Source organism: Mustelus asterias, chromosome 7 (assembly GCF_964213995.1).
Source record: "Mustelus asterias chromosome 7, sMusAst1.hap1.1, whole genome shotgun sequence".
Classification (NCBI taxonomy): domain Eukaryota; kingdom Metazoa; phylum Chordata; class Chondrichthyes; order Carcharhiniformes; family Triakidae; genus Mustelus; species Mustelus asterias.
In genome coordinates, this window is record NC_135807.1 from 38,615,947 (window position 1) to 38,633,501 (window position 17,555).

At 45.4% G+C, this 17,555-nt stretch overlaps 1 protein-coding gene across 3 annotated transcripts in view; it reads right to left on the bottom strand.

Annotated features, from left to right (window-relative positions):
• The window catches only part of LOC144495648 (tubulin delta chain-like), a 53,225-nt gene that overhangs the window by 23,578 nt on the left and 12,092 nt on the right, over positions 1 to 17,555 (bottom strand). For all 3 annotated transcript variants that reach the window (XM_078215904.1, XM_078215905.1, XM_078215903.1), the window contains exons 3-5: positions 13,102 to 13,197; positions 11,593 to 11,654; positions 4,971 to 5,108 (exon numbers count right to left, since the gene is read on the bottom strand). In XM_078215904.1, coding sequence (XP_078072030.1) covers positions 4,971 to 5,108; positions 11,593 to 11,654; positions 13,102 to 13,197 — 296 coding nt within the window. The remainder of the gene's footprint in view (positions 1 to 4,970; positions 5,109 to 11,592; positions 11,655 to 13,101; positions 13,198 to 17,555) is intronic.

Sequence of the window (17,555 nt, forward strand, 5' to 3'; positions counted from 1 at the left end):
GCCAGCCCATGCCCACTTCCCCAACATGAGAATAGGGTGCGTGGGCTCTTCCAGGACGGGGACACAGCCAGGGGTTCAGGAAAATTCCTGACCAAAAGTAATCTCCTTTATGAAAAGCCAACCCAGTTAATCTGGTCATTTATCACATTACTATTCGTAGACCCTTGCTGTCTACATATGGGCCGCCATATTGCCCTACACTGCAACATGATTGCACTTTGAGAGGACCTGAGGTCATAAAAGGTGCTATATAAATGAAAGTTTTTACCGTTTTCTTTGGTTGAAAGTTTGACATTAGCCCAGTCGGTTGGAGTTTGTAGGTTTAATCCCACTAGAGCATGCAATTATTAATAGAGAAGTGAAGCAGCATTGTAAATTAAAGGCTGCACTAAAGCTGCAACTTTAATCTATGTTCTGACATTGCCACTATTGCAGCCTGAAGATTAAACAGGACAGCCTGAAACTGCAGGCCCAGAATCTAAAGGCCAAAGGAAGCCCTGGCACAAAAAACACTTCCACCAAGGCTCTCACTGCAGTTGCTTTTGGATCTGAAACATTCTTCACCTTCACGCATTGATGTGCCCCAGTAGATTTGCATAATCATGTGACATTAAAATAAACCAAAGCTAGGACTGTCCCTTGCTTATGTAAATGATAGGTTTACCTACACAATCCGGAGGGGGGCTTTATCTTCATTACTGAACACAGAAAGGCCCCTGTGTTTTTAGGGCATTTGTATCATTTCAAATGTAACAGGTGGGCAGGTGCCACTTGCCTTATTGAGGCCCGAATATTGGGCTCACCAACTGGTCCCAGAGTAGGCCACAGGAAGTATCATTATCCCAGAGTGACAGTCACCCAGCACTCCTCTGGGGCTCAGAAAAACGATTCCACACTTGGATCAGTTCCGTCCCCCGTTGTATAGATCATCATACACGCTTGCATAGGTTCCAACCTGCTCCAAGCTTAAATGGCAATCCGGATTCAATTTACACCATAGGAGCCCAATCCCGTGACCCATCACCTGATACAGGCTGGTGCTTTGGTCCTCACTCAGCACAGACGCAGCCATTTAATCTTTGCAATGCTGCTGATATTTCATCCATGTTAGGGCCTTTGTGATGGGTAATTAAAGTGGGCAGCGTCCCTAAGGGTCTGTGGGAGAATAAGTGGGTGGATAACGTCCTTGACAGGTTTGAGGGGCATGGACAGGGTGGATAGGGAGCAGCTGTTCCCCTTAATTGAAGGGTCAGTTACCAGGGGACACAAGTTAAAAGTGAGGGGTGGGAGGTTTGAGGGGGATTTGAGGAAAAACTTTTTTACTCAGAGTGGTGACGGTCTGGAATGCGCTGCCTGGGAGGGTGGTGGAGGCGGGGATGCCTCACATGCTTTAAAAAGTACCTGGATGAGTACTTGGCACACCATAACATTCAAAGCTATGGACCAAGTGCTGGTAAGTGGGATTAGCTGGGCAGGTGTGGACCTTTCATGCGCCAGTGCAGATTCGATGGGAAAAAGGGGCCTCTTCTGCACTGTAGTATTCTGTGATTGTATTGGGCCTGTGGAAAAAGTTTAAGGTAGTGGGTATAACCCACAATAGGCAATGACGCAGAGACGTAGGGCAGGATTTTTCTCCCACTCGCTGCCGGTGGGATTTTGTGGTCCTGCCGTTGTCAATGGGGTTTCCGATTGAACACACCCCTCACCTTCAGGAAAACCACGGTGGCACGGTAAGATCCCACCGGCGTGAGCGGGAACAACATTTTGGTGCAAGAGTCGGGGGAGCCTTTTATCATTCTGACTGGTGTGTTTGAATAATAAGCCAATCACAGCTGAGGCGGGGGGATTGGTTACATGCTTCAGGATGTTCGAGCTGCCGGCTGCAATGTGATGGGTCCATTGTGCCACAAGCAAATCGAATCACTCCCAAACAAAACGATACATTTCTGCACCCAACATACTCCAATAGCAGCAACACACGTGTACCGAATGTCCTTTGAGAGAATTCACCGGAAAGCGGAGGACACACAGGAATGAGGCCGAATGTTGAGAGGGTGACTCATGGTCCCAGGCAGAGGAATGTCATTGCGGTCAGAGAGATTACAACTGGTGGAGGAAATGAAGCACAAAATAGCCTCACCGTCTGCGTGAAACTCAAACTGCTCTAGGCTTCCCTTGTGGCCTGGTTGATAAATATAGCGGCCTGTGCGTAGCTGGGCCATTCCAGGGAGGTTTCAGAATCAATCCCAAAATTACCTGATGCCAGGACGGATAACTGTGTCAGTAAGAGTAACCGTGTTAGTGAGGATAACCGGATAACCGTGTCGGTAAGGATAACCGTGTTAGTAAGGATAACCAGGTAACTGCGTCAGTAATGATAACCGCGTAAAGGAAGATGAGCGAGATACAAGATCAGCCAATAGGCCGCTCCTGAAGGAAGAGTTAGAAAAAGGAAAGGTCACATATAGACAAGTTTACAGCCAGTGTGATGGTATCTCTAGTTGAATAGCCTGCCAATGGTAGGCTTGTAATTGCAGTAATTGCGTGAATTTGTATTTCTTTTGACCTGGACAAAGGAAGAGGGATAGCCCACTGCCGGACTTCCACCCATCGCTGCACAGATTCTCACTACAGAATCATCACCGTGGGTAACGTCCAGCAGAGCTGTCAGCTCCTTTCGCACTGTACCCTCAGCATGGGCTTGAGTCCAGAGGAGGGGTGAACTGACAAACCCTGCTTGTGTGCAGTGTCTGTTGCAGAACCTCCCCGGAACAGGCCCAGGAAGATAACAGACTGTGTCTCGCTCCCACTTGTTTAATTAGCTGGTGTAAAAGCAGCAGGGGAGGGGTCACTTTCCTTCTCCAGTGCTTTATACCAAATACAATAAACCAGACTTTGGCTTCTTAACTAAGCATGAACAGCTTTGTGTGTTCTGGGCTGCTCGGAGAGGCATGTGTTTCCCAGAGACAATTTTGTTAAAATTCTGGTGTAAAACATTATTGGGCCATTAGTTCAGGTAGGTGATAACTGCCTCTCCTCATTCCCCCCGGAAGGCGCTCCATCCGTGATTAACTAAAGGACGTAAAGAAGTATCAAGCTGAAAGAAGCAGCATATTATTCCGCAGATCAGAAGATTGGGCAGAATATAAAGGACAATGAAGAATGACTAAAAGACTAAGGAGGGAGGAATTAGAGTAGGAGAGAATGAAGCTAGAAATATAAAAACAGGTAGTAAGAGAAAATGGAAAGTGAACATTGTTCGGGGACATGTCAGTCACCATCAAGAGTAACAAAAGGTATTTATTGATAACAAGAAACTATTTACAGGAGGTTGCAGCCCTAGTCAGCCTGGAGCAGCACTCCAGCCTTTACATGTTTACTACATGGCTGCCAGATGTATTCTAACTGAGAGAGGACTTCACCCTATGGGGTGATCACTCAGTCCCAGTTCCCATTGATCCCTCAAGTCAGGTGATCATTTCTGCTGTACAGTCTTTAAGAGACAGACCCCACGTGTACAACAGCCCTCTAGAGAGAGGATCTGGGGAATTAATAATGGAAAATATGATAAAGGCGGATGAATTGAACTGATATTTTGTGTCGGTCTTCACTGTAGAAGATACAAATAACATCCCAGAAATAATTGTGAATCAAGAGGTGAAAGGGAGGGAGGAACTTTAAACAATTATAATCACCAGGGAAAGGGTAGAACTAACAGCTGACAAGTCACCAGGTCCTAAAAGAAGTGGCTGCCGAAAAAGTAAATGCATTGTTTTCGATTTTCCAAAATTCCCTAGATTCTGCAAAACTCCCATCAGATTTAAAATAGTGAATAGAGTCATAGAGATTTCCAGCCTGAAAACAGGCCCTTTGGTCCAACTTGTCCACGCCGCCCTTTTTTTTTTTAACCACTAAGCTAGTCCCAATTGCCCGCATTTGGCCCATATCCCTCTATACCCATCTTACCCATATAACTGTCTAAATGCTTTTTAAAAGACAAAATTGTACCCGCCTCCACTACTACCTCTGGCAGCTTGTTCCTGGCACTCACCACTCTGTGTGAAAAAATTGCCCCTCGGGACCCTTTTGTATTTCTCCCCTCTCACCTTAAACCCAAGCCCTCTAGTTTTAGACTCCCCTACCTTTGGGGAAAGATATTGACTATCTAGCTGATCTGTGCCCCTCATTATTTTATAGACCTCTATAAGATCACCCCTCAGCCTCCTATGCTCCAGGGTAAAAAGTCCCAGTCTATCCAGCCTCTCCTTTATAACTCAAGCCATCAAGTCCCGGTAGCATCCTAGTAAATCTTTTCTGCACTCTTGTGACTGCTCTATTCAAGAATGGAGGGAGGAAAATGCTGGAATCTATGGGAGCACCACTGCCTGCTAGTTCCCCTCCAAGCCACTCAGCACCCCGATTTGGAAATACATCACCACTCCTTTGCAGTCACCGGGTCAAAATCCTGGGGCTCCCTCCCTAACAGCACTGTGGGTGTAGAGATTCAAGAATGCAGCTCACCGCCATCTTCTCGAGGGCAACTGGGGATGGGCAATAAATGTTGGCATAGTCATTGAAGCTCACATCCCTCGAAGAATTAAAAATAAACACTCTCCTATGTTGGAAAACCTGAAATTGGGAGAGTGATGGCAAAATTGCCTGGTTAACATCAGGGGGAACTGAAATTTTCATTGAGATGGCACTGGGATAACTCCACTGCTCTTCGAATTTCCTGCAAATCTTTTACATCCATCTAAATATCTCATGGCATCTCCGGCAGTGCAGCACTCCCTCAGGAGCATTAGCCTGGACTACGTGCTCAAGTTGTGGAGTGCGGTTTAAACCCACAACCATGTGCCTCAGGTGGAGCTTTCACAATGTGACACATTGTTCACTGTATCAGAGGCCAGCTGACACCACTCCTGCGTGCCAGCTGTTTGATTAACCTTTGGCCTGGTTGTTTTGCTCACCAGACCCTGTGCCACCACTCAGGCTGTGTAACAGGACGACCCCACTGTAGCTGTCCCGTCGCTCCACCTCCTTCCGGAAACTGTCCATGGTGCGGTGAAGCAAACTGTTCTCATCCTCTGTCCGAAGCCCGTGGTACCCTGTGAATAGATCGTGGCTGGTTAGGCTTCACTGAATCAATACAAATTCTTTACGTGTAATGTAATCCTGTGAAAATTATCAATATAACCAACTCATCAAAACACGATCAATCCCTGAAATGTACTGCTGGTCAGATGAATCGCAGGATGGTTACAGCAGGAGGTTATTCAGGCCATTGTGTCTGTACTGGCCCCCTGCTAGAACAAGTCATCCAGTGCCACAATTCCACCTTTCTCCCATAGTCCTGCAAACCTTTTCTTTTCAGATGAGACCGCACCTGGAATATTGGGCACAGTTTTGGTCCCCGTATTTGAGGAAAGATGTTGTTGCATTGAAGGCAGTTCAGAGGGGGTTCGCTAGATTGATTCCAGAGATGAGGGGTTTGTCATAATGAAGAGAGATTGAACAGTTTAGGCCTATACTGTCTGGAATTTAGAAGAATGAGGGGAGATCAAATGGAGGTATTCAAATTGATAAAAGGTATGGATAAAGTAGACGTGGACAGATGCTTCTGCTGATGGGGCATTCTAAGACGAGAGGTCATAGTCTTAGGATAAGGGGTAGCAAATTTAAAACAGAGTTGAGGAGAAACTACTTCTCCCAAAGGGTGGTGAATCTGTAGAATTCGCTACCTCAAAGTGCAGTGGATGTTGGGACAGTGAGGAAATTTAAGGAGGAGTTAGACATTTTAAATTGGTAATGGGTTAAAGGGTTATGGAGAGAAGGCAGGAAAATGGGGATGAGGAGCATATCAGCCATGATCGAATGATGGAGCAGACTCGATGGGCTGAATGGCCTAATTCTGCTCCTATACCTTATGAACTTATGATCCATTCTCTTTTGAAAGCCACAAATGAATCTTCCTCCATGGAACTCACAGTCAATACATTCCAGATCTCACCCTCTCTGATGTGTAAAAATGTTTGTCCTCATGACTCCATTGCTTCTTTTGCCAATTACCTTAGATCTGTGACCTCTGACTCTTGATCCTTCCACCAATGGGAAGTTTCTCCCTATCTGCTCTGTTCAGACCTCATAATTTTGAACATCTCTATCGAATCTCCTCTTAATCTTCTCTCCAAGTAAAACAGTCCCAGCTTCTCCAATCTATCCACATAACTATCTCATCCCTGGAAACAATCTCATTAATCTTTTCTGCATCTTCAGTGTGGGGTCCAGACTGGAAGTCATTCTTCAGTTGATAAAAAACCAGTTATATAAAACCTTGGTTAGGCTGCATTTGGAATACTGCGTGCAATTTCTGGTCACCACACTGTCAGAAAGACGTGGAAGCTTTTGGAGAGAGTGCAAGGAGGGTTCACCAGGATGTTGCCTGATCGCGAGGGTGTTGGCTGTGTGGAGAGATTGAATAAACTAGGATTGTTTTCACTGGAAAGGCAGAGGCTGAGGGGAGACCCGATAGAGGTCTACAAAATTGAGAGGCACAGACATGGTGGATAGTGGCTTTTTCCAAGGGTGGAAGTGTCAATTACAAGGGGGCACAGGTTCAAGGTGAGAGGGGGAAAATTTAAGGGTTTCACACAGAGAGTGGTGGGTGCCTGGAACGCGCTGCCAGAGGAGGTGGTGGAAGCGGGCACATTAGCAACATTGAAGAGGCATCTGGATGAGTACATGAAGAGGGAGGGAATAAAGGACCGAGTAAGAGCAGGTTTTGTTTTAGTTTAGTTAGGGCATCATGATTGGCACAGGCTTGGAGGGCCGAAGGGCCTGTTCCTGTCTGTACTTTACTTTGTTCTTTGTTGAGACTGAACAAGTGTTTTATTAAGGTTCATAACTTCCTTGCTTTTGTACTCTATGCCCCTTTGTGTAAGGCCGAGGACGCCATATGCTTTATTAATCCCGCCCTCATGTCACCCCTTATTTTGTATTGTTTCTCCCCATTCTTCTGACCAAAATTAATCTTCTCTGCATCAACTTTTCTTGATGTGGAGATGCCGGCGTTGGACTGGGGTAAACACAGTAAGAAGTTTAACAACACCAGGTTAAAGTCCAACAGGTTTATTTGGTAGCAAAAGCCACATAACTTTGTGTGTTTTAAAAGCCACAATGTGTGGCTTTTGCTACCAAATAAACCTGTTGGACTTTAACCTGGTGTTGTTAAACTTCTTACTCAACTTTTCTTGTCAGCCCTTCCCACCAACCGGCCTACGCCCTTTGGATTTTTTCACTATCGTCCTCACAGTTAAATGCCTCAACAGAGTAGCTTGGTGCTCATTACATAACTACTCCACCAATTGTTACCTGCTGCTCAGCCTGTCCTTATCCTAGTGCTGTTCCACCTCTCCAACCTGAGCATTATTTAATTTCCACTGTCTAACCTTTCCTAAACTGCTCAATGAACACAATAGCATAGAAATATCATAGAAACCCCACAGTACAGAAAGAGGCCATTCGGCCCATCGAGTCTGCACCGACCACAATCCCACCCAGACCCTACTCCCATATCCCTACATATTTTACCCACTAATCCCTCTAACCTACGCATCTCAGGACACTAAGGGGCAATTTTTTAACCTGGCCAATCAACCTAACCCGCACATCTTTGGACTGTGGGAGGAAACCGGAGCACCCGGAGAAAACCCACGCAGACACGAGGAGAATGTGCAAACTCCACACAGACAGTGACCCAAGCCGGGAATCGAACCCAGGTCCCTGGAGCTGTGAAGCAGCAGTGCTAACCACTGTGCTACCGTGCCACCCATCTACAAGGATTTGGCTGTGTTACAGTTTGGATGGGAAAATTGAACTCCTCTCATGGCTTATTGGGTAATTACATTGTAATGACCTCAACGAGGCTCATGAGGTTGGCCTCTTGGAGTATGAGCTCCCTGATTAAAGTAACAATGTCCTGCCAATCCGGGAGTCTTCCCAGTATATATTATAAGGTGTGTCAGGGCTACTGACACTCTGGACTCTGACCGTGTACCAGAAGCACTCTTAGGATTGGAGATAAGTTTATAAATAAAATGAATCTGGTGAAGGGACACCAGCCTCTGAGGAGTTATTTCAGGCATCTTCCACTATATAAAGCATAAATGTGACACATTTGATCCCACCTCAGCTGGCTGACTGCAATGCATTTCATCTGACACAGCAATTGCCCTGATTAAGGGAGAGGGGATAAAAACCAGCCAGATACCCTCCTTGCTGGGCACATACCAGACCTCTGGTTACCAACCCACCTACTAATGAAAATGGTTTCTCTATATTTACTCACTCAAACACTCTGACTTTTTGGCCAAATTCCCCTCTGACTCGATTTTCAAGTTTGCTGATGACACCACCGTAATGGATCGGATCTCAAACAATGACAACACAGAGTACAGGAAAGAGATAGAAAATCTGGTGAGTTGGTGTGACAACAATAATCTCTCCCTTAATGTCAATAAAATGAAGGAGATAGTCATCGGCTTCAAGAAGCGTAGTGGAGGGCATGCCCCTGTCTACATCAATGGGGACGAAGTAGAAATGGTCGAGAGCTTCACATTTTTAGGTGTTCAGATCACCAACAACCTGTCCTGGTCCCTCCACGCAGACGCTATACTCAAGAAAGTCCACCAAAGCCTCTACTTTCTCAGGAGACGAAGGAAATTTGGCATTTGTGGCACGGTAGCACAGTGGTTAGCACTGCTGCTTCACAGCTCCAAGGACCTGGGTTCGATTCTCGGCTTGGGTCACTGTCTGTGTGGAGTTTGCACGTTCTCCTCGTGTCTGCGTGGGTTTCCTCCGGGTGCTCTGGTTTCCTCCCACAGTCCAAAGATGTGCAGGTTAGGTTGATTGGCCATGCTAAAAATTGCCCCTTAGAGTCCTGGGATGCATAGGTTAGAGGGATTAGCAGGTACATATGTAGGGATATGGGGGTAGGGCCTGGGTGGGACTGTGGTCGGTGCAGACTCGATGGGCCAAATGGCTTCTTTCTGCACTGTAGGGTTTTTATAATTCTATGATTTGACCGTAATACACTACAAATTCTTTACGTGTAATGTAATCCTGTGAAAATGATCAATATAACCAACTCATCAAAACACTATCAATCCCTGAAATGTACTATTGGTCCGATGAATCGTAGAATGGTTACAGGTGGGCGGCACGGTAGCACAGTGGTTAGCACTGCTGCTTCACAGCTCCAGGGACCTGGGTTCGATTCCCGGCTTGGGTCACTGTCTGTGTGGAGTTTGCACATTCTCCTCGTGTCTGCGTGGGTTTCCTCCGGGTGCTCCGGTTTCCTCCCACAGTCCAAAGATGTGCGGGTTAGGTTGATTGGCCATGCTAAAATTGCCCCTTAGTGTCCTGAGATGCGTAGATTAGAGGGATTAGTGGGTAAAATATGTAGGGATATGGGGGTAGGGCCTGGGTGGGATTGTGGTCGGTGCAGACTCGATGGGCCGAATGGCCTCTTTCTGTACTGTAGGGTTTCTATGATTTCTATGATTTCTTCTAGGAGAAGGTTATTCTGGCCATTGTGTCTGTACTGTCCCCTGCAAAAGCAAGTCACCCAATGCCACGATTCCACCTTTCTCCCATAGTCCTGCAAACCTTTTCTTTTCAGATGATCCATTCTATTTTGAAAGCCACAAATGAATCTGCCTCCATGGAACTCACAGTCAATGCATTCCAGATCTCATCCACTTTGATGTGTAAAAATGTTTGTAGTTTATACGTAAACTACAAAGGGTCATGAATGAAGCCCAGCCCACAACTCAAACCAGCCTCCCATCCATTGACTCTGTCAACACTTCCTGCTGCCTCGGCAAAGCAGCCAGCATAATCAAGGACCTCACGCACCCCGGACATTCTCTCTTCCACCTTCTCCCATCAGGAAAAAGATACAAAAGTCTGAGGACACGTACCAACCGACTCAAAAACAGCTTCTTCCCTGCTGCCATGAGACCTTTGAATGGACCTACCTCGCATTAAATTGATCTTTCTCTACACCCTAGTTATGATTGTAATACTACATTCTGCACTCTCTCCTTTCCTTCCCCGTGTATGGTATGTTTTGTCTGTTTGGGGCACAAGAAACAATACTTTTCACTGTTTACTAATACATGCGACAATAATAAATCAAATCAAAAGAATTTTGAAGACCTACATTAAATTTTAAATCAATTTTTAACCATCTCTGTTGTAGGGAGAATATCTCCAACTTCTGTCATCCTTCCACATTGTGTGTGTGTGTGTGTGTGTGTGTGTGATGATACTGTGCCTTTAAGAAATGTATTTGTGTCACGTTTCTTGTGAAAGCTGTGTTTAAAATTCATCTCTGGTTTACGGTGCCGCTCTGTCTGCTCCAGGCAGCCCACATGCTGAGATGTAAAAGCATAATTGATCCTAGATATTGGGGTGTTTTTTAAAAAATCTGAGCTAATGCTGTTTTGTTTACTTTTGGGTTGTTCCCTGGGGTTTCAGATAAGGGTTTGGTTGACAAGAGGCAGTCATGTAACTGAGAGGGGCTAAACTTAGAGAAAAATCATACAGTTTTCTGCTTGGATCTGCAAGGAGCAGGAGCTTTTCTCTCTCTCTTTCTGGAGACTGTAGTTTGGGACCTGCTAGAAAACAGGTAAGTCTCTCCTGAGATGCTCTGGAGGGCCAGCAACCTGCGTACTAGCACGTAAGCCTGCTGATTGCTAACTGATTTTGAAAAAGTATATGTCTATGAGGAATATTGCTTAATTTGGAACTGATAAAGATAGACCAGCAGTTAAGAATTGTATCCTGTCATTTTTAAGTATTTCAATTGGTAAAAGTTCTGTTTTTTTAAATTAAACTCTATTGTTAAATAAAGTTTGTTTGATAAAAGCTTCCAAGTAGGTCAATAGATTTACACCAGAAGTGATTATCCTCATGCTAATGCCAAAATCAAAAATGTGTGGGGTCTAGTCTAACTTCATAATATACCTTGGAGTTTCTGATCTAGTCCCGAACACATGTGTGCGTGTTTCTGTGCCTGTGCACATGTGCATGCGGGGGAGTGGATCCAAGAGTGTGATGCATACTTGTTACAGTGCGTACAGCAGCTGAAGACAGAGTCTGTACTGGTGAAGAGGACTGAAAGTTTTAAAAACTCATTTACAGGTATTTCTTAGCTATATTTAATTTGTATACACAAGATAATGAGGAAAGCCAATTTATTTTAATCTTTCTTGGAACGTGAGGATCGTTGGCAAGGTGTAAAATTGAATGGGTGAGATTTCCCCTGGGAACCCACCCACCCAAACCAAGATGCAATTTTGATTGGGCAGGGTCTAAGGCAGAAAACCCAGCAATTTACCTATGAAGATCCTTAAGTGACCACTTAAGGGCCTTTTCTTGCCCAGTTATTTAGGGTCGTTTGGGAAATGCATCTCTTTTCAAAAGTCATCACTCTACAGGGATCGTAACAAAGCATTGATAACATTGAGGAATAAGGAAGGTTGAGGTCTTTTTAGCTTTAAAAATCTAAATTACGCCTCAGAATCTCACCAAAAGCCCAGTTGTTGCCTCTTCCTCTCTGACCGACCAAAATGTTTGAATCTCTGAATGACCTTTAACAAAATACAAAGGTTATGTCAGTTTAATGAGTCCAACAGGGTCTATAGAAAAACAGACAGGCAGAGTATTATTTAAATAGTGATAGATTGGGAAATGTATCCTAGTACACCAGTCACTGAAAAGAAGCATGCAGGAGCAGCAAGCAGTTAGGAAGGCAAATGGTATGTTGGCATTCACTGCAAGAGGACTTGAATACAGGAGCAAGGATATCTTACTGCAGGGGCCTTGCTGAGATCACACCTGGAGTATTGTGTGTAGTTTTGATCTCCTTACCCAAGAAAGGATATACTTGCCACAGAGGAAGTGCAGCAAAGATTCACCAGATTGATTCCTGGGATGGCAGGATTGTCGTATGAGCAAAGATCGTGTCAACAGAGCCTGTATTCACTGGAGTTTAGAAGAATGGAATAGGATCTCCTTGAAACTTCTAAGAGCAGGCGGCACGGTGGCACACTGGTTAGCACTGCTGCCTCACAGCGCCAGGGACCCGGGTTCAATTCCCGGCTTGGGTCACTGTCTGTGTGGAGTTTGCACATTCACCCCGTATCTGCATGGTCCGAGTGCTCCGGTTTCCTCCCACAGTACAAAGATGTGCAGGTTAGGTGGATTGACCATGGTAAATTGACCCTTAGTGTCAGGGAGATTAGCAGGGTAAATACGTGGGGTTATGGGGATAGGGCCTGGACGGGATTGTGGTCGATGCAGACTTGATGGGCCGAATGGCCTCCTTCTGCACTGTAGGATTCTATGATTCTGACAGGGCTGGACAGACTGAATGCAGAGATGATGTTTCCTCTGGCTGGGGAACAAAGGGGCCACTATCTCAGGATATGGGTAAGCGATTTAGGACTGAGATGAGGAGAAATTTCTTCACTCGAGGTTGTGAGCATCTGGAATTCACTTCCATAGAGGCTGTGGAGGCCAAGTCACTGAATATATTTAAGAAGAAAATAGATAGATTTCTAGACACTAAAGGAGTATGGGGAGAGAGCGGGAGAAGAGCATTGAGTTTGAGGATCAGCCATGATCATGAGCAAGAGCCAAATGATCCACTCCTGCTTCTATTTTCAGGGCTTAATTCTAAGCACAGTGCCCTGGGTGGTCGCCGACCTTTAAAGCTGGCTCTGTGTTATGGATCCTTTGCAAGGTCTCTGGGACCTACAGGGATGCATGGACCCCAGTTCAAGAATCACTGCATTACAATAGTGGCTACAATTCTAAAGTATTTCACTGGCTGTGAAGCACTCTGGGACTTTGTTTCTTCTCAATCAGCTAACATTCCCAGCTGTGACTGAGCTTTGAGCATTCAGATTCTGTCGCCGGGGCACCCTGATGTTAAAACATGCCACGGGTGTGGTAAATACTTGTCAATCATACTTAATTCGCAAGAGGAACTTGCATGGGAAACTCAACTGTTCGGTTAAGGAGATCTTTACATACCCAGTCTTCAGTTCTCGGAGTAATCTCCTCACTACTTTGGGCTCACTGTCCACACTCAAGGCGCTCAGCTTGCCATCGGGTGTGTGGAATGGATACCTGCAACAAGAGATCCCAGCGCATTTCACCTGCTTTACACTATTTCACTAAATCAAAATCCAACCTAATATTCCACCACATTGAACACCCTGGAGAAACCTGTGCATCGGCCTCAGCAATACGTTAACCATCTCGCCTCTGGATCAGGAGTAGATTGGGGAAAACTGTTCCCACTTGTGGAAGGATGGAGAACGAGAGGGCACTGATGAACGGTAATTGGCCAGTCGAGCACTGGAGACATAAGAGCAAAGCTTCAGACAGGAGGAAAAACCTCTTCACGCAGTGAGTGGTTAGGATCTGGAATGCGCTGGCTGAGAGTGCGGCTCAGGCAGGTTCAATCAAAGCATTCAAAAGAGAATTGGGTTATTTTCTGAAAAGGGAAAGTGGGCGGGGTTATGGGGAAAGGGCTGGGAAGTGGCTCTAGTTAAATTGCTCCCTTGAGGAAGCAGCTCAGACACGGCAAGGCGAGTGGCTTCCTCCTGTACCGTCACCATTCTGCAATTCTCCGATTCTGGGAAGGTAATCACAGATTTAAATCCTACTCTCGGGATTAAAATCAGCAAGGCTGACGTGCCGTGTAGTACTGACAGAGAGCTGCAGGGAGCAGAGAGCTGCAGGGAGCAGAGAGCTGCAGGGAGCAGAGAGCTGCAGGGAGCAGAGAGCTGCAGGGAGATCAGGGAAGCAACGGTGGTAGAGAACTCAATAGTTAGAGGAGCAGGGAGGCATTTCTCCCATTTTAGGTTTGACTCGATAGTATCTTGGCTCCCTAGTTCCAGGGTCAAGGGTGTTCTTGAATGGCATTCAGGGGGTGTGGAGGGACGGGAGCGGTGCAGGGTGCAGGATGGATAGGAGGGTGAACAGTCAGAGGTCATGGTCCAAATAGGTAGAAAGAGCAGTGAGCTCTTGCAGGCGAATTATAGGAGGCTAGGAAAGGAATTTAAAAAGTAGGAACTCAAAGGTTGCAATCTCCAGTTTCCTCCCAGTGTTTGCGAAGTGGGACCTTGCTGCTGTTTCTGCCTAGGAAGTGAAGGGAGTAGCAGTTTACAGCTCTGTGAGTGATGCTGTAACCAAAGTATAAGAATTGTGACTCCACTGTCAAGAAGATCTACCGAGGAGTGTCTAGGGTCTGTGTTACGAGGATAGACTGGAGAGACTTGGGCTTTCATTCAAGTACAAATGAGTTAGATCTCGCTCAGAAAGTAATATTTTGAGATACCGTATGCTTTTAAAAAGAAATTCGAACTTTCAGTTAACAGCTGAACATACGGCAGGACAAGATTTCATGTTTCAAGGCATTTAATGTAACAAACAGGCTAAAAGCACCACTGACTAAACACTACTTTGTCAGCAACTAATATTTTATTCTACAGAACAGAAGCTTTAGAGAAAATACACTGGGCCTAACCTTCCACAAAATGACAATCACCATCAGATTGGCACTACGCTCCTTTTTTTTTACACTAAAGTGACGGCTCTACATTTCTGAACTGGGTCTCTCCAGAAATGTGGAGTGCTCTGGGAGTCCTTCGTAGAGCAGGATCATCTGGGGAAGCCAAGCCACGCACCCTTTTTACAGCACCAGCTGCTGCTGTACTTTGGTAAATCTTCATCCACTGACACAGTGAAAAACTTTGAGGCATTTAAATAACTTTTCAGTGTTTGAGTGAATGAGTGTGACTGAGGTAAGTGGGTGGGATGGCAGAGTGGGTAGAATGGTGAGGTCAGTTTGGGGGCAGGTTGGAGTGTTAGGGGGTAATTGGAAGATCAGATGGATATTGGGGGGGGGGGGGAAGAGAAGAGAGGAGGAGAGAGAGAGAGAGAAGGCAGTCAAAGGGTTGGTGGGGAAAGTCAGAGGGTTGGGGAGGATATCGAGGGGCAGTTCCTGCAGTGCCAGGCAATGACCATCTCCAACAAGAGAGAATCCAACCATCACCCCTTGACCGTCAATGTAATTGGTATCACTGAATCCCCCATTATCAATAGCCTGGGGGTTAGGAAGGATGTGATTGCACTAGAAAGGGTGCAGAGGAGGTTCACCAGGATGTTGCCTGAGCTGGAGCGTTTCAGCTATGGAGAGAGGCTGGATAGGTTGGTGTTGTCCTCCTTAGAGCTGGGAAAGCTGAGAGGATCCTGAGTGATGTGCACAAAATTATGAGAGGCATTGATAGAGCAGATAGGAAGAAACATTTCCCCTTAGTAGAGGGGTCAATAACCAGGGGGCTTAGATTTAAGGCAAGAGATTTTGAGAGGATTTGAGGAAAAACCTTTTCACCCAGAAAGTGGTGGGAATCTAGAATCCCTCATTGCCTCAAAGGGTGGTAGAGCAGGGAACCCTCACAACATTTAAGAAGCATTTAGGACACTTGAAACGCCATAGCATAGAAGGCCATGGACCAAATACTGGAAAACGGGATTAGAATAAGTAGGTGCTTGATGGCTGGCACGATGGGTCGAAGGGCCTCTTTTGTGCTGTAAAACTTTATGACTTTAGATTAACTGAGGCACTTTGATTGCTATGATTAGTCAACAACTCTATTATGATTGCATTCTGTGCTGTATTATTCTATGGTTCTATGATTCTATGATTCTATCAACTATTATGCAGGTAAAAGGAGAACCAGGTCAACTTGGACATTCTTTGTGCAGCAAACCCTTTGTTCAGTGTGGAAAGGAGGCATCTAAAAGCTGGTCTTATTGAGGTATACAAGAATGGAAAAGGTAAATCTGATTTTAAATTAAATTGTGACAGTGGAACTAAGGGACAAGTTCAAACTAGTAAGAGGGGAAAAAAGAACTGATATCAAGCAATTCTTCCCCCAGAAATGGTAGTTTTTATTTGAGGTGATTGTATATAATGGATGAAATGGAATTGGCATGCATTATATAACTCACCCAACTATACCTTCCATTCACCTGAATGGAAGAGAGGATCACATGCGGTGTACAATAGTTGGTATAATTCAAAATGGTCCATTTTACACCTAGCCCATCGCTATCCTCACAGAGTAACCAATGGAAGCCCAGGAAGAATAGCACAGGGAACAAAAAAACTAGAAAGAGTGCAGAAAAGATTTACTAGGATGCTACCGGGACTTGATGGTTTGAGTTATGAGGAGAGGCTGGATAGACTGGGACTTTTTTCTCTGGAGCGTAGGAAGCTGAGAGGTGATCTTATAAAGGCCTATAAAACAATGAGCGACATAGATCAGCCAGATAGTCAATATCTTTTCCCAAAGAGAGGGGAGGGCACAGGTTTAAGGTGAGAGGGGAGAAATACAAAAGGGTCCAGAGGGGCAATTTTTTCACACAGAGGGTGGTGAGTGTCTGGAACAAGCTGCCAGAGGTAGTAGTAGAGGCGGGTACAATTCTGTCTTCTAAAAAGCGTTTAGACAGTTACATGGGTAAGATGGTTATAGAGGGATGTCGGCCAAACACGGGCAATTGGGACTAGCCTAGGGGTTAAAAAAAGGGGCGGCATGGACAAGTTGGGCCGAAAGGCCTGTTTCCGGAGTCTATGACTCTATAACTGGTACACCAATGAGGCAAAGATCTCCCTGAATGGGAAAACCAACCGTTCATTATCAGCTGTCATTATCTTGTGATTTATGTCCTTGGACAGAGCAAAAAACACAAAAGGCTTGTGAATCTAGAGTCAAATCTAGAACTCTATAAACAACTATTACGTCCACAGCTCCTTTCCTCCTCGTTTCCAGACAAGCTATGTGAGCTAGTTAAACATCTACCCGCCTTTCTGTGAAGATCCCTGTTTGTTTAATTCAACTGCACGAGGGGGATTGTTTTGGTATTATTTCTTTGTAGAACACTTGACTTGTTGCCAAGGATCGTTAGGGATTGAAAACTGGCAGCCCTACAGTCTGAATAAAAAATCCAGGCTGTCAGATGATGAGTGGGCCAGTGATGAAGTCTGAATCGATTTGGAGATTGTGTTGGACTCTTTTCTCCAAGCACGTTGCCAGGGAGACGCGAACAACAAACTTTTGCAACATCCGTAACAAAATAGGCTTAGACTGCAGGTGGCTGTTAGGAGTCCGAGGTATTTAGTCAAATTCAAAGGATAGTTTCAATAGATGAAGAAGGGAATAGTGGCAATAGGGGGCTCAGGATAGGAAGAGGTAATCAGATTGGAGAAGGCTGATGTGGATTAAAGTTTTATTTATTAGTCACAAGTAAGCTTACTGTGAAAATCCCCTAGTCGCCACACTCCGGCGCCAGTTCGGGTACACGGAGGGAGAATTTAGCACGGCCAATTCGCCTAACCAGCACGTCTTTCGGACTGTGGGAGGAAACCGGAGCACCCGGAGGAAACCCACACAGACACGGGGAGAACATGCAAACTC